The sequence below is a fragment of the Coregonus clupeaformis genome, chromosome 40, assembly GCF_020615455.1.
Source record: "Coregonus clupeaformis isolate EN_2021a chromosome 40, ASM2061545v1, whole genome shotgun sequence".
In the NCBI taxonomy this organism is placed as follows: domain Eukaryota; kingdom Metazoa; phylum Chordata; class Actinopteri; order Salmoniformes; family Salmonidae; genus Coregonus; species Coregonus clupeaformis.
In genome coordinates this window covers 23,851,110-23,873,534 of record NC_059231.1, presented here as the reverse complement: position 1 = coordinate 23,873,534, position 22,425 = coordinate 23,851,110, and the positions used below count along the sequence as shown (strand labels likewise).

At 43.5% G+C, this 22,425-nt stretch overlaps 1 protein-coding gene across 2 annotated transcripts in view; it reads right to left on the bottom strand.

Annotated features, from left to right (window-relative positions):
* LOC121571637 (glycogen synthase kinase-3 beta) overlaps positions 1 to 22,425 on the bottom strand; it is a 42,393-nt gene extending 19,968 nt beyond the window's left edge. Inside the window, exons 1-3 of one of the 2 annotated variants that reach the window (XM_041883216.2) lie at positions 21,517 to 22,425; positions 9,682 to 9,875; positions 126 to 209 (exon numbers count right to left, since the gene is read on the bottom strand). In XM_041883216.2, the coding sequence (XP_041739150.1) occupies positions 126 to 209; positions 9,682 to 9,875; positions 21,517 to 21,604 (366 nt within the window). In that variant the 5' untranslated portion in view covers positions 21,605 to 22,425. The remainder of the gene's footprint in view (positions 1 to 125; positions 210 to 9,681; positions 9,876 to 21,516) is intronic. The other variant, XM_041883217.2, reaches the window with a different exon arrangement.

The window sequence follows — 22,425 nt, the reverse complement described above, 5'->3', positions numbered from 1 at the left end:
CAGACATACAGACAGACAGAGACACACAGACAGACAGAGACACACAGACAGACAGAGACACAGAGACAGACAGAGACACACAGACAGACAGAGACACACAGACAGACAGAGACACACAGACAGACCTTGTCTCCGCTGGAGTAGAAGAAGTAGCGCAGGCGAACGATGTTGCAGTGGTCCAGCTTCCTCATGATCTGCAGCTCGCGGTTCTGACAGGGAGAGAGAGAGACAGACAGACGTCAGTCAATGCTACTTAATTTTTCAACAGGATACAGCATGAGAGAATTACAACACAGAGGTCTACAGCAGAGATGTAACTCCTATCAATATATGATAATTATTGGCCCTCAGTCTGGAGAACTCCAAGTCAAACAGGCCAAGAGAAAGAGTAGCCATAGAGGAAGAGTAGCCACAGGCAAGACATCTACTCATGTTGCAACAATGGAGGACAGAATCTCCCCTTGTTCTTATGGAAACCATGGACTGACAAACATTTCAGGCATTGTGTACTGACATCAATGTCTCTCCACTAAAAAGACAGGAGCTTACTGAGAATCTATCTCCCCTGCATGTGCAAGTGTATCTGTATATTTTGAAAGGCTGCAGCATATGATTGAGGCAATCAAATTTCTAGCAGTGTGTGTTTACTTACCTTACTCCAGTTGGCAGGAACTCAAGCGTTGTGTAGAAACTAGAATATGCACCACAAGCTCCATGTATAACAGTTGTAAAATGGTTAGAACTTATGTGTTCCATGCAGAACGGTTGTATAATGGTTAGAGAACAGAGAGAAGCAGAGCACCTCCTGAGATGAAGAGTAGTGTGAGAGAAACAGAGGGTAATGGGAGAGTCCAGACCAGACAGAGAGCACTCTGGGATATGGAGTTTATAATAGCCTGAAGCCCCACCCAGGCCAAGCAATCTATTAGACACGAGTCTAAACTGAATCCAGCTTAGTCATTGAATCTCCATGGACACACACTTCACAGCTCTGATCCACACTGGAATGCAGAGAGAGAGAGAGGGAGAAAGCGGAAATGCAGGAGTGTTCAACAGAACTACAGAAATGTCCCTGGGATACGCAGCCATTTGAGGGTGACTGGGAGTGGAGGTTGGGAATGACTTGGATGTAACCCTGTAACTAAGGAAGAACAGGACCACTGAGCTGGCAGTACACTGACAGCGACAAAACCATCTTATACCCTCACAAACTACATGCATAGGGTACTGTATGCATGGACACATATGAGCAATGTTAGCCTACTACTTTAATCTCATCTACCATTGAGCCCCCCCTTCAACTAGCCAGTGACATCATCACCATCCTCCAATTTGGTTTCCTGTTTCTCACAGACAGATACAGACAGACAAGCAAGCATTGCAAGCAGGTAACGCCCTCTTTCCCAGCGCCAGGGAGAGGAGAGGACGGTAGTGCTATATGGAGCTGAGCAGAGCAGCAGACGGCACTGCAGTCATTACTGCTGACCTGTCATATGCTGCACTGGGACAGAGACAGGGTGAGGATGGAGACAGAAACCAGTAAACCACAGTCACATCATGACACACAACCACCATGGAAGTTGCCATACAGACAGTGACACTAACAGGATGCTAAAGCAGAGTACACACACATATCAGAACATCCTACAAACACACACACACACACACACACACACACACACACACACACACACACACACACACACACACACACACACACACACAAACAAAGGGATGAGTAATCGAGTACTCGAACGGACATTAAAACTCTATCTTTAACCAGAGATAAAAACATTTTCAAATACTGTAAAATTATTTGGTGGAATGTGCTTTGTGCCTGCCCGAACGGGCAACTGAAATGTTGTCCGGAAAAAAAAATAGAAGTGTTGTCTTGAAGACAAAGTTAATTTGCTTTGACTCTAGTGTTCCATTTGTACATGTGCATTTGCAGGGCACAACACAAAAGAAACCAAGCAACACACAGTTCTTCTACCTAAATTCCCTTTCCCCTCCATGTCTTACTCATTTGTGTTCCGACCACTCCCTCTATACACGCGTGCTGCTGAGTGTGCACGCAACCTCCCATACGGCTACAGAAATAAATGCCTATAAAAAAAACGGATCTAACTGATGTGATACTACACAAGCTACATTCCTTGCCAAATAAAAACAGTTTTATCACAAATTCAAAATGGACTGGTTGATTGAAGTAGGAAAATATGTGTTCCATCAACGAGCTGCAGTTTTGTAATAATTGTATCCTGTCTATTTTCCGCTTAAAGGGATACTTCGGGATTTTGGCAATACTTCGGGATTTACTTCCCCAGTCAGATGAACTCGTGGATACCATTTTTAAGTCTCAGAGTGCAGTTTGAAGGAAGTTGCTAACTAGCGCTAACGCAATTGCTAACTAGCATTGGCACAATGACTGGAAGTCTCTGGGTATCTGCTAGCTAGTTAGCATTGGCTCGCGAAACTACCTCTATCTTCCCTCATACTGGATGCAGCGACATAAAAATGGTATCCATGAGTTCACCTGACTCTGGGGAAGTAGATAAAGGGCCTCATTGTCAAAATCCCAAAGTATCCCTTTAAGCTACTTTGCCAACTGCTAGTGCCATTTAGAATTGGTTAGCCTAGGCCAGGGGTCTCCAACGGGTCGATCGCGAGCTACCAGTAGCGCAGTAGCTCACAGCCCACCTATGAGTAGCTCGCCAAACAATTCTGAAAGTACATGCAATTTTCACGTGTTCCACCGCAAACTGTCATAGAAAAATCTCACAGTATCAGACACTGCAAGCTCCCAGCTACTATCTAATCTAAGCAACATTGACATTATCCCACCCCTGGTTAGCCACTATTGGCTTAAAAAGCCAAACCTAACAATATCTGCCAATTAATTTCCAGCAATATTGCCCCTGTCTGTCTGTGTGGTGTGTGCATGTTTGTCCATCGCTCCGTGTGTAGCCAGTTGATGTTATAAGCGTCTTGTGGGTTGACAGAAATACTTTCGCCAAACCCTTCTCAATTAAACGTTAATTGCAAATTAGGCTTACCTGGCAGAAGTATATCTTGTATCTATTATTTGCTAACTTTGCCATGAAATGAGCAGCAGCAGTACAGAACCATTGCTGGACCAGCACATTAGATGGCATATTCCTCACTTGCTAAAGGCACAATTAAAAGGGCCAGATGTGCAATTAAAGGGGAATTACACAAAAAAATATCCATCTTAGTTTTCTTCCAGACCAAAGAACATCCAATTCCGTTGTTTCTCTATGAACAATAGTAATTTTGAGAGTGAAAAAAATATATAATCTAAAACCAGGAAAAAATTTAAATGGAGAAAACATAATTTGGGAAAATATAAAAATGGATTTGGTTAAAAAAAAATCAGATTTTATAGGGCCCCCATTAGAGTTGTTTATTAACCATTCTTTTACAAGTTATATTGACAGGAAACATAGTGCACTACTTTTTCTTGTACACTAAGGACCCGGGGAAGAGTTGCAGGGGAGAACGTGCCTATTTGAAAGCTAGAAAAAAAAGGTGTAGCTTGCGACATGTTTAATTTTTTTAAAGTTGCTCTCATGCTAGAAAAGGTTGGCGATCCCTGGCCTAGGCTATAACCCTCCTAAACATAGAAAGGTTCCAACTGAACATATGCTAAAACATTAGTTTGATAAAGACAAAAAGCGTATTTTCATCAGAATCATTAAGCCTAGGCCTACTCACCAAACAGATGTCGTGGCCATAATTCATCAACATACAGTTTTCAATGTGGAATTGTTAATCTGTTGAAAATTCCAATGAACAGGCAGAATAAACTAAATTGAACGACTATATGTCAAAAAGAAAACATATTTTGGTTTGTAACCCTGAATAAATTGTTTTTTAACTCGCCAAATTGAGCCCTGTTTCAAATTATCACTCTTGGAGAAAAACTGTTCCAGACGCTAGATGCGCATCACTTCGCACTGGCAACATTTTTCATATGGAAAAATATTTTGTTCCATTTTATTCTGTTATATTACATCATGTTTTTTACATATAAAAATATAAAATAGGTGTGTCTTGACAGTGATAAGAGTTTGGATAATTAGAGCATCTTGTCTGCTAAATTAACAAAACAAGGCTATGCCATTGCACAGCCATAGGCTTCTACAAACAAGCACCACTGCTGAGATTACTGCCTTTTTAAAGATTGTGTTCCACGATGTAATATAACCAGTTGATATTACGGTTTCAAAAAATTAATCTTAAATGGCACTTGTTTTTTTATTGACAGAATACACTGACTGTACAAAAAATTAAGAAGCTCTTTCCATGACATAGACTGACCAGGTGAATACAGGTGAAAGCTATGATCCCTTATTGATGTCACTTGTTAAATCCACTTTAAAATCAGTGTAGATGAAGGGGAGGAGTAAGGTTAAAGAAGGATTTTTAAGCCTTGAGACAATTGAGACGTTTGTGTATGTGTGCAATTCAGAGGGTGAATGGGCAAGACAAAATATGTAAGTGCCTTTGAACAGGGTATGGTGGAAGGTGCCAAGCGCACCAGTTTGTTTCAAGAACTGCAACGCTGCTGGGTTTTTCATGCTCAACAGTTTCCATGTGTATCAAGAATGGTCCACCACCCAAAGGACATCCAGCCAACTTGAAAAAACTGAGGGAAGCATAAGAGTCAACATTGGCCAGCATCCCTGTGGAATGCTTGACACCTTGTAGAGTCCATGCCCCGACGAATTGAGGCTGTTCTGAGAGCAAAAAGGTGTACGGGGGCGGTTGCAACTCGATATTAGAAAGGTGTTCTTAACGTTTTGTACACTCAGTGAATATACAGCGGCTTGCGAAAGTATTCACCCCCCTTGGCATTTTTCCTATTTTGTTGCCTTACAACCTGGAATTAAAATGGATTTTGGGGGGGTTTGTATCATTTGATTTACACAACATGCCTACCACTTTGAAGATGCAAAATATTTTTTGGGGTGAAACAAACAAGAAATAAGACAAATAAACAGAAAACTTGAGCATGCAGAACTATTCACCCCCCCCAAAGTCAATACTTCGTAGAGACACCTTTTGCAGCTATTACAGCTGCAAGTCTCTTGGGGTATATGTCTCTATAAGCTTGGCACATCTAGCCACTGGGATTTTTGCCCATTCTTCAAGGCAAAACTGCTCCAGCTCCTTCAAGTTGGATGGGTTCCGCTGGTGTACAGCAATCTTTAAGTCATACCACAGATTCTCAATTGGATTGAGGTCTGGGCTTTGACTAGGCCATTCCAAGACATTTAAATGTTTCCCCTTAAACAACTCAAGTGTTTCTTTAGCAGTATGCTTAGGGTCATTGTCCTGCGGGAAGGTGAACGTCCGTCCCAGTCTCAAATCTCTGGAAGACTGAAACAGGTTTCCCTCAAGAATTTCCCTGTATTTAGCGCCATCCATCATTCCTTCAATTCTGACCAGTTTCCCAGTACCTGCCAATGAAAAACATCACCACAGCATGATGCTGCCACCACCATGCTTCACTGTGGGGATGGTGTTCTCGGGGTGATGAGAGGTGTTGGGTTTGCGCCAGACATAGCGTTTTCCTTGATGGCCAAAACGCTCAATTTTAGTCTCATCTGACCAGAGTATCTTCTTCCATATGTTTGGGGAGTCTCCTACATGCCTTTTGACGAACACCAAACGTGTTTGCTTATTTTTTTCTTTAAGCAATGGCTTTTTTCTGGCCACTCTTCCGTAAAGCCCAGCTCTGTGGAGTGTACGGCTTAAAGTGGTCCTATGGACAGATACTCCAATCTCCGCTGTGGAGCTTTGCAGCTCCTTCAGGGTTATCTTTGGTCTCTTTGTTGCCTCTCTGATTAATGCCCTCCTTGCCTGGTCCGTGAGTTTTCGTGGGCGGCCCTCTCTATGCAGGTTTGTTGTGGTGCCATATTCTTTCAATTTTTTAATAATGGATTTAAATGGTGCTCCGTGGGATGTTCAAAGTTTCTGATATTTTTGTAATAACCCAACCCTGATCTGTACTTCTCCACAACTTTGTCCTTGACCTGTTTGGAGAGCTCCTTGGTCTTCATGGTGCCGCTTGCTTGGTGGTGCCCCTTGCTTAGTGGTGTTGCAGACTCTGGGGCCTTTCAGAACAGGTGTATATATACTGAGATCATGTGACACTTAGATTGCACACAGGTGGACTTTATTTAACTAATTATGTGACTTCTGAAGGTAATTGGTTGCAACAGATCTTATTTAGGGGCTTCATAGCAAACAGGGTGAATACATATGCACGCACCACTTTTCTGTTATTTATTTTTTAGAATATTTTGAAACAAGTTATTTTTTTCATTTGACTTCACCAATTTGGACTATTTTGTGTATGTCCATTACATGAAATCCAAATAAAAATCCATTTAAATTACAGGTTACAATGCACCAAAATAGGAAAAACACCAAGGGGGATGAATACTTTTGAAAAGGCACTGTATGGGGCAATTTAGCAAAAATGATTTGTTATCTGTAATGGTTATGATAAATTCTGCATTATTGCGCACTGTTGGCACATATTTTTTTCTCCAGTGCAGGCCGTGTGTTCTAAAAATATTTGGTTTTCTATTACAGTACCTGAAAAAAAAAAAATGCGAGCACTCGAACAGTCAAACATTTTTAAATGCCCATTCCTAACACACACACACACACACTACTAATACACTGTGGGTACATAACGGTCATTCTTCCACAGGGCTGAAACCTGATCCTTCAAATAAGTCTAGAGGGACATATCCCAAGATGCACTGGGAGAAGCCTGAGCCCACCTAGCGCCTGACGCGCGCACACACACACACACACACTCTTGTATAACTAACCTTGTGGGGACACACAATTCAGTCCCATTCAAAATCCTCTTTTCTCTAACCCCTAACCCTAACAACCCTAGCGCCTAACCCTAAACCTAATTCTAACCTTAACCCCCTAGAAATAGCATTTGACCTTGTGGTGACTAACACCATTTTTGTTAATTTACTATTCTTGTGGGGACTTCTGGGCCCACATGTCCACACACACACACGTCCACACACACACACAGTCACTGTAGCCAGCTGCAGTATGGTACAGAGCCTGATCACGTGCCTGCAGTGAGTGTGCGCACGTGCGTGCACATGTGCTGACTGTTCACAAAGATCTCTGCTTACGGCCCACCCCTTGTGTGAGACACTGCAAAAAGACAGGAAAACAGAAAAGAAGAGAAGAGGAGGCGGCGGAGAATAGAAAATAGAACACAGGTGTGTGGGTGAACTGTTTGCATATACAGTGTATTCAGAAACTATTCAGACCCCTTCACTTTCCCACATTTTGTTACGTTACAGCCTTATTCTAAAATTGATTAAATTGGGTTTTTTCCCCTCATCAATCTACACACTATACCCCATAATAACAAAGCAAAGACAGGTTTTTAGAAATGTTTGCAAATGTATAAAATGAAATAAACTGGAATACCATATTTACATAAGTATTCAGACCCTTTACTCAGTACTTTGTTGAAGCACCTTTGGCAGCGATTACAGCCTTGAGTCTTCTTGGGTATGACGCTAAAACCTTGGCACACCTGTATTTGGGGAGTTTCTCCCATTCTTCTCTGCAGATCCTCTCAAGCTCTGTCAGGTTGGATGGGGAGCGTCGCTGCACAGCTATTTTCAGGTCTCTCCAGAGATGTTTGATCGGGTTCAAGTCCGTGCTCTGGCTGGGCCACTCCTCAGTAAAAAGCACATGACAGCCTGCTTGGAGTTTGCCAAAAGGCACTGAAAGGACTCTGACCATGAGAAACAAGATTCTATGGTCTGATGAAACCAAGATTGAACTCTTTGGCCTGAATGCCAAGCGTCACGTCTGGAGGAAACCAGACACCGCTCATCACCTGGCCTAATACCATCCCTACGGTGAAGCATGGTGGTGGCAGCATCATGCTGTGGGGATGTTTTTCAGCAGCAGGGACTGGGAGACTACTCAGGATCAAAGGAAAGATGAACGGAGCAAAGTACAGAGAGATCTTTGATGACAACCTGCTCCAGAGCACTCAGGACCTCAGACTGGGGCGAAGGTTCACCTTCCAACAGGACAACGACCCTAAGCACACAGCCAAGACAACGCAGGAGTGGCTTCGGGACAAGTCTCTGAATGTCCTTGAGTGGCCCAGCCAGAGCCTGGACTTGAACCCCATTTCACATCTCTGGAGAGACCTGAAAATAGCTGTGCAGCGACACTCCCCATCCAACCTGATAGAGCTTGAGAGGATCTGCAGAGAAGAATAGGAGAAACTCCCCAAATACAGGTGTGCCAAGGTTGCAGCGTCATACCCAAGAAGACTCGAGGCTGTAATCGCTGCCAAAGGTGCTTCAACAAAGTACTGAGTAAAGGGTCTGAATACTTATATAAATGTGATATTTCCATTTATTTATTTTTATACATATGCAAACATTTGTAAAAACCTGTTTTTGCTTTGTCATTATGGGGTATTGTGTGTAAATTGATGGATTTATTTTTTATTTAATCAATTTTAGAATAAGGCTGTAACATAACAAAATGTGGAAAAAGTCAAGGGGTCTTAATATTTTCGAAATGCAGTGTGTGTGTGTGTAGCAGTCATGTGAGGAGACTTAGCGCTCAACGGTCATCGAGTTCATTCTTCCTAACAGCCCCTACATAGGGAGTGAGGGAGGGAGAGAAGAAGAGAGGGGTTGGCTGCTATAAAGGGAAAACAGAACACCTAAAGAGTGAAAAAATGTGTCAGAAGCTAAGTCTACTATTGCCTTATGAGCATGTCTGGCAGAGACTGCTTGCTAGGCTGCTAATCTTAGCCTATGTTAAACTCTGAATAAAAAAATACCTCAAACCAACATATCACTTTTGTCCAACTGTTTAGTACATCTACTGCTACAAAGCTAAAGCTAGTGACCTGACAATGACACTCCCAAGCTAGTAACTAATGCTAATGTAAACAGCTTTGAGAAGACTCTCTCTCTCTCTCTAGCACTGTCTGTCTGTGTCTTTGTCCTTAGGCTCTCAGCTAGCAGCAGGACACTGGCCAGTGCCACCATTCTAACGGTGACATCACCAACAGGCCTGGCTGTCAACACAGCAAGGAGTTGGGACATGTTCCCTCCTCTAAGGGACAACAACAACACATCAGTCAATCCTATTCACAGACCTACATGGGGATAGTGATGGTATCCTGAGGCCTAGGAGAAATCGGGTTACTATGGCGACGATCCTGAACTTGGCACGCACACAAACACATGCAATACACAATGCTACGCAGCGCAACTGAGCAGATATGAACAGATTTGTTTCTGTAGTAGTGAGTGAGAGTGGTGGTGAACTGACAGATACTTGTATAGTGTGTGTGTTTGTCTCGCTCTGTTCTACTAACAGAGCGTGGAGCCTGTGATCCATTCACAAAAGGCAAGAGAACAGTAGTGTGAATGGATGGAGTCATGCTTTACAGATGAACACACACTCACACACTCTCTGAATGAAAGTCATCCGTTACAAAGAAAGGATGGAAGAAAAAGACAGATGATTGAAGGATGTTATATTTGAAAACATATGAATTATGTTATCGTTTCATGAGAGATCAGAGAATCCGTGTGTGTGTGTGTCTGTGACTGCAGTCTCGCTCACCTTAAACCTCTTGTCCTGCAGAACCTTCTTGATGGCCAGCAGTTCTCCAGAGTCACACAGCTTGGCCTGGTAGACCACTCCGAAGGAGCCGTTCCCAATCACCTTGGTGTCTGTATAGCTGACCTCTTGGGGCCTGTCGGGCCCTTGGCCTGGGGTGGCCACCACCGTCGTCACCTTACTGCCATCCTTGTCCCCTGGAGGGAGGACAGAGAGAGGAGGAGGGGAGAGAAGGGGTGAGATAGTTCTGTGACCGTAGGGGAAGAGTGTGTCTAATGACAAATAAGCAAGTGAGACTAGACACACACATGATCACACTGTTAGGGTCATATTACTAAACATCAGTGGGACTGGGTTTGAATCTCAGCCAGTGAGTTGCATGAATTAGATTATTCAAGACACATATGATTGGTACAGTCAGGATCCATAATGCTAGAATAGAGCCAGGCCAACCTAAACGTATTATCATTTTCACATACAACTTTCCTCCTCCTCCCTTCCCCCTCTCCTCTCTTTCCTTCCTCTACGGTAAATTGCACAGCAGCCCTTTCCCTCTGGATTATTGTGAGGCCTACTCCTGTTTACATGGGTTTAAACTGAAATGTGTGTGTATGTCTGTGTCAGGGTTAAAGTCTGTGTTAACTCCTTGTTAAAGGATAAACAGACCTGCCTAGTGTACCATGGGTGTCGCGTGCCGTGGTGAATGCCGTAGCCATACCACCACCCCCAGCCTCTGCTACCACCCCCCAACCGCAAATTTAGCTAAGAGTGAAATCTGTTCATATTATTATCATCCATGGGTGTCAAAGCCAAGATAATAAATTAAAGTAAAAAATCCAAAATCAGTCCATATTTCCTGACTCTCACTCACACTTACAGTGACATAGATACTGAATCTCGATCCTACTCACATCCATAAACCGATTGACTCTCCCTAGCCACCTAAACCCCTGCCTAAAGTTCTCTCACACACAGTCACGTGCCATTAACATTATCCATCCCTTACACAAGACCCAGGGAAACTAGGTTACACATTCACTAAAATCACTCTTCCATATTAGTCTGGATCATTGTCCAACCTGCTAGTGAGACAGTACATGACAGAGTTGTTCTAACTATCACAGCAGAATTCATTCTACTGCAGGACATGTACTACTGTCAGCAGACACGTGCACGCATTTACACACTGCAGTGAGACTACTGTAGTAGCTGCTTCTGTGGTGAGTGTAGCTGCAGTGCTGACAGGCAGGCGGGCAATGAAAAGATCAGCTGGATGAGTCTGTGGTGTGTTAATGCTGCTGAGCCAACACTAACAGACAGACAGAGACAGACTCTCTATACCAAATGCCTGCTGGTTCTAAGCCTGTCAAAGTGAGACAGTGGATGAATGCTGTGCTGAAAAAGGAGTACACTCGCTTGGTCGATTGTGTGTGTGTCAGAGGAAAGGTTAAACAGCAGTAATTATTCCAGCAGCCTTGATGCAGTCTCACACACTTAGCAATTAGACCTGCAGTAACTGAAAGGTTGCTGGATCGAATCCCCGAGCTGACAAGGTAAAAATCTGTCGTTCTGCCCGAGCAAGGCAGTTAACCCCCTGTTCCCTGGGTGCCGATGACGTGGATGTCGATTAAGGCAGCCCCCCGCACCTCTCTGATTCAGCGGGGTTGGGTTAAATGCAGAAGACACATTTCAGTTGAATGCATTCCGTTGTACAACTGACTAGGTATCCCCTCTTTCCCTCACACCTCCTATTTCTGCCAAGAGGGATGCCATGATGACCCAACTTTCATTGGGACAATGTACAACTCAGCACACTACCTCCATCACTGCAGTGTTAGTGCCAAGTAGCAATACCATCACAGTGCAGCACACACACACACACACACACACACACATTCAACAGCAGGAAATTACAGACTACACAGAGAAGGCTTTCACACTGTTCATTCGCACAGACAGACAGACAGACAGATGAGACACAAATCACACATACATTTGGCCATCATGCTTATCGGCGTGTGTATTTTTGTTAGTCGTCATGTATAATTTATCCAATACAACTATCACACGCGCACAGCATAGTCCTACAAAGCCAATTTTGAGCAGGATTTCTGCTGCAGCTCCTCAGCTGGTTACTGCTGGAGTAAAACATGTGCTTTTATAAGCCCAGTCATTGCACAACAATTCTAAATGCAATCAAGTGTTAAAAACAGTTTTGATGGCCATGATTAAAAATAGCTATTTTTATTTGGTAATTGAAGCATGCCTCCCATTCAATTGAAGGCAACGATAGGCAGGCTATCATATCCTTGCCTGTGAAGCCCTTTTTGTGCAAAGCAATGATGACGGCACGTGTTTCCTTGCAGGTAACCATGGTTAACAGAGGAAGAACAATGATTTCAAGCACCACCCTCCTTTTAAAGCTTCCAGTCTGTTATTCTAACTCAATCAGCATGACAGAGTGATCTCCAGCCGTGTCCTCGTCAACACTCACCTGTGTTAACGAGAGAATCACTGACATGATGTCAGCTGGTCCTTTTGTGGCAGGGCTGAAATGCAGTGGAAAATGTTTTTTTGGGATTAAGTTAATTTTCATGGCAAAGAGGGACTTTGCAATTAATTGCAATTCATCTGATCACTCTTCATGACATTCTGGAGTATATGCAAATTGCCATCATAAAAACTGAGGTAGCAGACTTTGTGAAAATTAATATTTGCGTCATTCTCACAACTTTTGACCACAACTGTATTGTAACAGGCCCACAATGTGGTTAATAAAGTCACATTTTGATATACACTTTATATACAAATGTATGTGGACACCCCTTCAAATTAGTGGATATTTTTTCTCATTTTGTCTGTCATAGTTGACGTGTACCTATGATGAAAATATTTTTGTTGTTTATTTATTTGTATGTGTTTAAAAAGAAAAGTATTATTATTATAATTATTATTTTTATTTTATTTTGGCGTAGGGGTAGGGGGGGGTAGAAGGATTATTTTTATATATTACTTTAGGAGAAGCTATTGGACGCGCCGCCTATGAAAGACTTCCTCATCATATGCCATTTTTCTCCTGTTCTATTGGTTTTCATCTCAACTTTATTTTGTTGTCCAGAAGCCAAAAGGCACAATCCTAGTCATATTAGCAACCAATCCTAGTTAGCGCATCTTTAGATTCCCCCTCTTTCTAAGTTTCTAATGGAGATTTTCATCTTGGTTACATATGGAACCGCTCGCATTAGGTGCGCTGTTTAGAATGGTGTTTTCCCGGAAATTCCATTTTGGCAAATGTTTGAAAATGACATTTTATTGCTCCTTCATTACATTAGTTGCATGTTCTGTTAAGATAAATTACCATAATCTAAATGTGATTTCAGTCATTCTGAGCACCGTGGGTTACGCACCCAATGCATATGGGTCTGGGAAATGTCTGAAATGGGCGGTAAATTTAAATCTTCCCTGTCACCTTCTCTGGCATCACATTTTCCTAATGAAAACCGTGAAACACAAACAGCACACACTCACTGTGGTGGTGTGGGAGCAGGTCAAGAGTGTCCAGTGTATGGTTGTCTGGGGAGCAGGCAGATTTTCTGAATCTCTCTCTCTCGCTCTCTCTCTCTCTCTAATGGGTGTGGCCTAAGGCAGAGACACCTGACATCTGAATATCACTAGGGTTGAGATAGCCTATTTGGGAAGACCTCTTCTACAATATGCTACTCCAAATATCGCGATATCCCAAATAATCGTTTTGCGCTGTTATTGACTAGATAATTCCAGACTGTGCAACTTTTGTGCTTATTTACAATATTATAGTCACATTCTCATTAAATAATCTTAGTATGGAGAACAAATATGGCTTAGTTAATACATTTTCAACATATTGATACAGTCTAACTGATAAAACTGAATTGTTTTGATTTATAAAAGTTCAAATAGAGTAGTCTTGCAAATCACGATATATCATCTTGAACATCACAATATTCGATTTAATCATATATTGACCCAACCCTAGATATCACCATGTTAATCAGTCATCACCTACCACAGGCCTCAAATTGGAGGAGTAGAAGGGTTGTCAGTGTGTAGGTAATAACTATCACATTACAGAGTAATAACTGGGACCCAATATCTAGCATCTCTCTCTCTCCTTTCACTCTGTTGCTCTTTCTTCTCGGTTTCTCTCGGATGCTCAGTCTGTCTCTGTTTCTTTCTGTTTGTTCTTCAGTTGGTTTAACACGCTCTTTCTTTTTTGCACGTTAACCGGCAATTTAAATTGAACATCATGTTCAATTTGTTCATTTTGTTCCGGTCTTCATTGAGACCGAAGGAAATAGAGTAAGAAGAAAATTAGAGTAAGCGAGAAATAAAGCGCTTTGAAATGCTAAACAATCTGCTCATTGTTCTTGGCCAGCTGCTGGGGGGGGCAGCATTCACTCTAGGACCATACACTCTGGCTACAGCTGCTTCAGAACATTGGCGAAGTTAGTCACACACACTCGCACGTGCGTGGGGGAAGAGAGAGAGAGGCCTGGTGTCTGGCTGTGTGTAATCCTGATGGTCCGGTGGCTGATTTCCTGTGATGAGACTCTCAGCCTGCAGCCTCGACCCACTAACACGCATCTCTATTTATAACACACAGGTGTGTGGGGGCACAAAGAGGGAGCGAGAGATGGGGAGAGAGATGGGGGGAGGGGAGGGAAAGGCATTCTTCTGCAACGCTGTAAGCGCTAAATGTAGCATTGCCATACCATAATGCAGGGTTCTTCAATTCCGGTCCTGGAGGGCCGAAACACCTCTGTTTTTCATCCTCTCCTTCTAATCAGGGGCTAATTCAGACCTGGGACACCGGGTGAGTGCAATTAACTACCAGGTAGAAATAAAAAACAGAAGTGTTTCGGCCCTCCAGGACCGGAATTGAAGAACCCTGCCATAATGCTTTCTACTTACAACTCAATCTGCACGCACGCACACACACACACCCTCTCAACTATACACTCTCCATACACTAATAGTGTCTATTATCCAGTGAAAGGGAAACTTGCATCATGAAACATTATCTGAGATCTGTCACCACTGCCACGGCACGAGCCCCCCCACCCCCCATCTCTCTCTCTCTCCGAGTAGCCCACACACAGACTTACAGAAGTGCAGAAGGTGACAGGCCTAATGGTACTGTAAAAAATATTTTTTGAACGTGAGTGAATAATGTGATACGCCTCCGCCTGTAATATTTGATTTGGATTTATAAGGGCAGGGTCAAGTTTTCAAGTCGGGCCCTGGTGAGGACGCCGTGTTGATGGCCGAACTGTCTCCCCCTCCTGCTCCTCTGCTGTTGCTATGGGGGGTACTCTGCAGGAGTGTCTGCCCTATGATGGGGTGTGTGAGGTTTTCATCCCAACATTGACTGACACCGAATTGATTATGCTCCCTTACATGCTTCAACAAAGGCCCATGCAGGGAAGTGTGTGCCTGAAGTGTGTCCCTGCATCGCCAAAAGGTTAGTGGACAGCGTTTAGGGGCAGTGTTCATCTACCTCGGGGCAACTGCTAGAATGTTCCTTTATTTGCTCCGCCAATCTATATTCACCAAATGGACATACCATGTTGGTCAATATGTATCATGTACGCAGGGCTCGTTTGGAATGTGCCATTCTGACTTGCTGTCACGTCCATTAGTTTGGGTGGTATGTGCGTTTAAGGGGGGTGGTTAGAAAAATGAGCATGGTAGACCCCACCTGTGCTTTATTGGTTAAGACAGGTATGCCTGATGAGAGGCTTTAAAAAAAATATATATATATATATTTTTTAAGCCTCTCATCAGGCATAACACACACACACACATATACACTGCTCAAAAAAATTAAGGGAACACTAAAATAACACATCCTAGATCTGAATGAATGAAATAATCGTATTAAATACGTTTTTCTTTACATAGTTGAATGTGCTGACAACAAAATCACACAAAAATAAATCAATGGAAATCAAATGTATCAACCCATGGAGGTCTGGATTTGGAGTCACCCTCAAAATTAAAGTGGAAACCACACTACAGGCTGATCCAACTTTGATGTAATGTCCTTAAAACAAGTCAAAATGAGGCTCAGTAGTGTGTGTTGCCTCCACGTGCCTGTATGACCTCCCTACAACGCCTGGGCATGCTCCTGATGAGGTGGCGGATGGTCTCCTGAGGGATCTCCTCCCAGACCTGGACTAAAGCATCCGCCAACTCCTGGACAGTCTGTGGTGCAACGTGGCGTTGGTGGATGGAGCGAGACATGATGTCCCAGATGTGCTCAATTGGATTCAGGTCTGGGGAACGGGCGGGCCAGTCCATAGCATCAATGCCTTCCTCTTGCAGGAACTGCTGACACACTCCAGCCACATGAGGTCTAGCATTGTCTTGCATTAGGAGGAACCCAGGGCCAACCGCACCAGCATATGGTCTCACAAGGGGTCTGAGGATCTCATCTCGGTACCTAATGGCAGTCAGGCTACCTCTGGCGAGCACATGGAGGGCTGTGCGGCCCCCAAAGAAATGCCACCCCACACCATGACTGACCCACCGCCAAACCGGTCATGCTGGAGGATGTTGCAGGCAGCAGAACGTTCTCCACGGGCGTCTCCAGACTCTGTCACGTCTGTCACATGTGCTCAGTGTGAACCTGCTTTCATCTGTGAAGAGCACAGGGCGCCAGTGGCGAATTTGCCAATCTTGGTGTTCTCTGGCAAATGCCAAACGTCCTGCACGGTGTTGGGCTGTAAGCACAACCCCCACCTGTGGACGTCGGGCCCTCATACCACCCTCATGGAGTCTGTTTCTGACCGTTTGAGCAGACACATGCACATTTGTGGCCTGCTGGAGGTCATTTTGCAGGGCTCTGGCAGTGCTCCTCCTGCTCCTCCTTGCACAAAGGCGGAGGTAGCGGTCCTGCTGCTGGGTTGTTGCCCTCCTACGGCCTCCTCCACGTCTCCTGATGTACTGGCCTGTCTCCTGGTAGCGCCTCCATGCTCTGGACCATACGCTGACAGACACAGCAAACCTTCTTGCCACAGCTCGCATTGATGTGCCATCCTGGATGAGCTGCACTACCTGAGCCACTTGTGTGGGTTGTAGACTCCGTCTCATGCTACCACTAGAGTGAAAGCACCGCCAGCATTCAAAAGTGACCAAAACATCAGCCAGGAAGCATAGGAACTGAGAAGTGGTCTGTGGTCACCACCTGCAGAACCACTCCATTATTGGGGGTGTCTTGCTAATTGCCTATAATTTCCACCTGTTGTCTATTCCATTTGCACAACAGCATGTGAAATGTATTGTCAATCAGTGTTGCTTCCTAAGTGGACAGTTTGATTTCACAGAAGTGTGATTGACTTGGAGTTACATTGTGTTGTTTAAGTGTTCCCTTTATTTTTTTGAGCAGTGTATATTCACATACATACAGTTGAAGTCGGAAGTTTACATACACCTTAGCCAAATACATTTAAACTCAGTTTCTCACAATTCCTGACACTTAATCCTAGTAAAAAAGTCCCTGTTTTAGGTCAGTTAGGATCACCACTTTATTTTAAGAATGTGAAACGTCAGAATAATAGTAGAGAGTGATTTATTTAAGCTTTTATTTATTTCATCACATTCCCAGTGGGTCAGAAGTTTATATACACTCAATTAGTATTTGGTAGCATTGCCTTTAAATTGTTTAACTTGGGTCAAATGTTTCAGCTAGCCTTCCACAAGCTTCCCACAATAAGTTGGGTGAATTTTGGCCCATTCCTCCTGACAGAGCTGGTGTAACTGAGTCAGGTTTGTAGGCCTCCTTGCTCGCAGAAGCTTTTTCAGTTCTGCCCACACATTTTCAATAGGATTGAGGTCAGGGCTTTGTGATGGCCACTCCAATACCTTGACTTTGTTGTCCTTAAGCCATTTTGCCACAACTTTGGAAGTATGCTTGGGGTCATTGTCCATTTGGAAGTCCCATTTCCGACGAAGCTTTAAACTTCCTGACTGATGTCTTGAGATGTTGCTTCAATATATCCACATAATTTTCCTTCCTCATGATGCCATCTATTTTGTGAAGTGCACCAGTCCCTCCTGCAGCAAAGCACCCCCACAGCACGATACTGCCACCCCCCGTGCTTCACGGTTGGGATGGTGTTCTTCGGCTTGCAAGCAACCCCCTTTTTCCTCCAAACATAACGATGGTCATTATGGCCAAAATGTTATATTTTTGTTTAATCAGACCAGAGGACATTTCTCCAAAAAAGTAGGATCTTTGTCCACATGTGCAGTTGCAAACCGTAGTCTGGCTTTTTTATGGCGGTTTTGGAGCGGTGGCTTCTTCCTTGCTGAGTGGCCTTTCAGGTTATGTCGATATAGGACTTGTTTTACTGTGGATATAGATCCTTTTGTACCTGTTTCCTCCAGCATCTTCACAAGGTCCTTTGCTGTTGTTCTGGGATTAATTTGCACTTTTCGAACCAAAGTACGTTCACCTCTAGGAGACAGAACGCGTCTCCTTCCTCCTTCCTATGACAGCTGCGTGGTCCCATGGTGTTTATACATGCGTACTATTGTTTGTACAGATGAACGTGTTACCTTCAGGCGTTTGGAAATTGCTCTTAAGGATGAACCAGACTTGTGGAGGTCTACAATTTTTTTTCTGAGGTCTTGGCTTATTTCTTTTGATTTTCCCATGATGTCAAGCAAAGAGGCACTGAGTTTGAAGGTAGGCCTTGAAATACATCCACAGGTACACCTCCAATTGCCTCAAATGATGTCAATTAGCCTATCAGAAGCTTCTAAAGCCATGATATCATTTTCTGGAATTTTCCAAGCTGTTTAAAGGCACAGTCAATTTAGTGTATGTAAACTTCTGACCCACTGGAATTGTGATACAGTGAATTATAAGTGAAATAATCTGTCTGTAAACAATTGTTGGAAAAATGACTTGTGTCATGCAAAGTAGATGTCCTAACCGACTTGCCAAAACTATAGTTTGTTAACAAGAAATGTGTGGAGTTGTTCAAAAACAAGTTTAATGACTCCAACCTAAGTGTATGTAAACTTCTGACTTCAACTGTACACACACACATATATATATATATATATATATATATATACACACACACACACACACACAGTGGGGACAACAAGTATTTGATAACCTGCAAAATCGGCAGTGTTTCCTACTTACAAAGCATGTAGAGGTCTGTAATTTTTATCATAGGTACACTTCAACTGTGAGAGACAGAATCTAAAACAAAAATCCAGAAAATCACATTGTATGATTTTTAAGTAATTAATTTGCATTTTATTGCATGACATAAGTATTTGATAAATCAGAAAACCAGACCTTAATATTTGGTACAGAAACCTTTGTTTGCAATTACAGAGATCATACGTTTCCTGTAGGTCTTGACCAGGTTTGCACACACTGCAGCAGGGATTTTGGCCCACTCCTCCATACAGACCTTCTCCAGATCCTTCAGGTTTCGGGGCTGTCGCTGGGCAATACGGACTTTCAGCTCCCTCCAAAGATGTTCTATTGGGTTCAGGTCTGGAGACTGGCTAGGCCACTCCAGGACCTTGAGATGCTTCTTACGGAGCCACTCCTTAGTTGCCCTGGCTGTGTGTTTCGGGTCGTTGTCATGCTGGAAGACCCAGCCACGACCCATCTTCAATGCTCTTACTGAGCGAAGGAGGTTGTTGGCCAAGATCTCGCGATACATGGCCCCATCCATCCTCCCCTCAATACGGTGCAGTCGTCCTGTCCCCTTTGCAGAAAAGCATCCCCAAAGAATGATGTTTCCACCTCCATCCTTCACGGTTGGGATGGTGTTCTTGAGGTTGTACTCATCCTTCTTCTTCCTCCAAACACAGCGAGTGGAGTTTAGACCAAAAAGCTATATTTTTGTCTCATCAGACCACATGACCTTCTCCCATTCCTCCTCTGGATCATCCAGATGGTCATTGGCAAACTTCAGATGGGCCTGGACATGCGCTGGCTTGAGCAGGGGGACCTTGCGTGCGCTGCAGGATTTTAATCCATGACGGCGTAGTGTGTTACTAATGGTTTTCTTTGAGACTGTGGTCCCAGCTCTCTTCAGGTCATTTACCAGGTCCTGCCGTGTAGTTCTGGGCTGATCCCTCACCTTCCTCATGATCATTGATGCCCCACACACAAGGTGAGATCTTGCATGGAGCCCCAGACCGAGGGTGATTGACCGTCATCTTGAACTTCTTCCATTTTCAAATAATTGCGCCAACAGTTGTTGCCTTCTCACCAAGCTGCTTGCCTATTGTCCTGTAGCCCATCCCAGCTTTGTGCAAGTCTACAATTTTATCCCTGATGTCCTTACACAGCGCTCTGTTCTTGGCCATCGTGGAGAGGTTGGAGTCTGTTTGATTGAGTGTGTGGACAGGTGTCTTTTATACAGGTAACGAGTTCAAACAGGTGCAGTTAATACAGGTAATGAGTGTAGAACTATACACGCATGACTGTAAGTCGCTTTGGATAAAAGCGTCTGCTAAATGGCATATTATTATTATTATTAGAACAGGAGGGCTTCTTAAAGAAAAACTAACAGGTCTGTGAGAGCCGGAATTCTTACTTGTTGGTAGGTGATCAAATACTTATGTCATGCAATAAAATGCAAATTAATTACTTAATCATACAATGTGATTTTCTGGATTTTTGTTTTAGATTCCGTCTCTCATAGTTGAAGTGTACCTATGATAAAAATGACAGACCTCTACATGCTTTATAAGTAGGAAAACCTGCAAAATCGGCAGTGTATCAAATACTTGTTCTCCCCACTGTATATACACACACACACACACACACACACACACAACCGTTCAAAAGTTTGGGGTCACATAGAAATGTCCTTCTTTTCAATTTTTGTCCACTAAAATAACATCAAATTGATCAGAAATACAGTGTAGACATTGTTAATGTTGTAAATGGCTATTGTCGCTGGAAACAGCAGATTTTTTATGGAATATCTACATTGGCGTACAGAGACCCATTATCAGCAACCATCAGTCAGTCCTGTGTTCAAATGGCACGTTGTGTTTGCTAATCCAAGTTTATTATTTTAAAAGGCTAATTGATCATTAGAAAAACATTTTGCAATTATGTTAGCACAGCTGAAAACTGTTGTGCTGATTAAAGAAGCAATAAAACTGGCCTTCTTGAGACTAGTTGAGTATCTGGAGCATCAGCAATTGTGGGTTCGATTACAGGCTCAAAATGTCGAGAAACAAAACTTTCTTCTGAAACTCTTCAGTCTCCTCTTGTTCTGAGAAATGAAGGCTATTCCATGTAATGTTAATCTCAAAGTGCACCACATTCATGCATTTAGCTGTTGAAATTCCTTTTTGTTTTTTTGCTGGAGGAGACTGCCCCTCGACACCCCTACTGGCATTGGGCTAAACTCCCAATATCTTTCAAATCCTAGAAACACCCTTGACCCTTGCAATTTCAACTGCCTGCTTAGTCACTTTATCCTGGTGCTGCTTCGCTCTGGAGAGATCAGTAATCGGCTATCATAAATCTGGTGATCTGATGGAATAGACACCTTGAAAAATCTGCAAATGTTGAGGCGAATCAGATTTGACCCCCCCCCCCGTCCGTGGTCCCTCACCACAGAAACCAGGGTGTCACTACGCCTGAGAATCTCTGCCAGTGACACACTGAAGGAAAAGCCTGCCTGTCCTTTCAGACCTAGCATCGACTCAATGTGCTTAACAAGGTGACAACTACTAGGTTAGTTTAAATCGGTTTTATTCGCAAGGCAGGCATGTTAGTTAGATTATTAAAAATGGTAGACTTACTGCTGACTTTCATAGAGCCAAAAGCCGAGGGCTGCGGCACTGGTTTGCAGCTCTCTGCAAAGGAGGTGGTTCTGGGCCGACCCGACATGATCCAATCCACGAATCAAATACTGTAGGCTACGTGAGTGTAGATGTCTTGGTAGGTTTTTCTTTCCAAACCTTTGCATCCAATGAATAACAGTTACTTAATCTGAATGTTTGATTATTCACAATATGATTTTTTTAATCAACTCCCCTGTCCACGAGCCTTGACAGCCGTTCTTTAGTCTATCAATCACCCTTTCTCGTCCACTAACAGTCATTCAAAGCATCCTTTTTCCATTTGAGCCCTCGTTTTCCTTCAGTTGCTAGGCCTTGGAGACGTCTTCAACTAAAATAGTCATGAAGCTGGCCTCCGAATAAACCCACTGCACTGCTGGTTTGATTTCCCTAACTTGGTCACAGTTGAACACAAAATGACACAAATGAGACGATCAGACATGGGGAATGGTTGCTGTATATTCCTATAGATCCTGGGCCATGCAGTTACTCTTTATATTCCGATGTGAAGACTCAATGACCCGACGGCCATGGCTGCTCCCTAGCTCGCTCTCCTACCCTACCGTCGATTGAAACGGAAAAGTCTGCCAGTTGCCCAATCAATACGTGAACGATTTCTACGGCCCTTCAAATTCGTCCCAACTACACACACGGCAACGTCCAAATACGGGTCTTCTAGTATCGGGTCTTGAGGAAACCCTGTGCGCTTCGTTCCTCAGGAAGTGGAAGTCCAAGCCAGCCCCGACGATTCTGAAATTATTCTTTATTCCTTCCTCCTCAGTTTCGGCCTCGCTGTCTTTGTCACTACGGACCTTTGTAACGCTATTTGCGTAAATTGTGAGCCTTGCTTTTATGTGTATATGCGCGTGG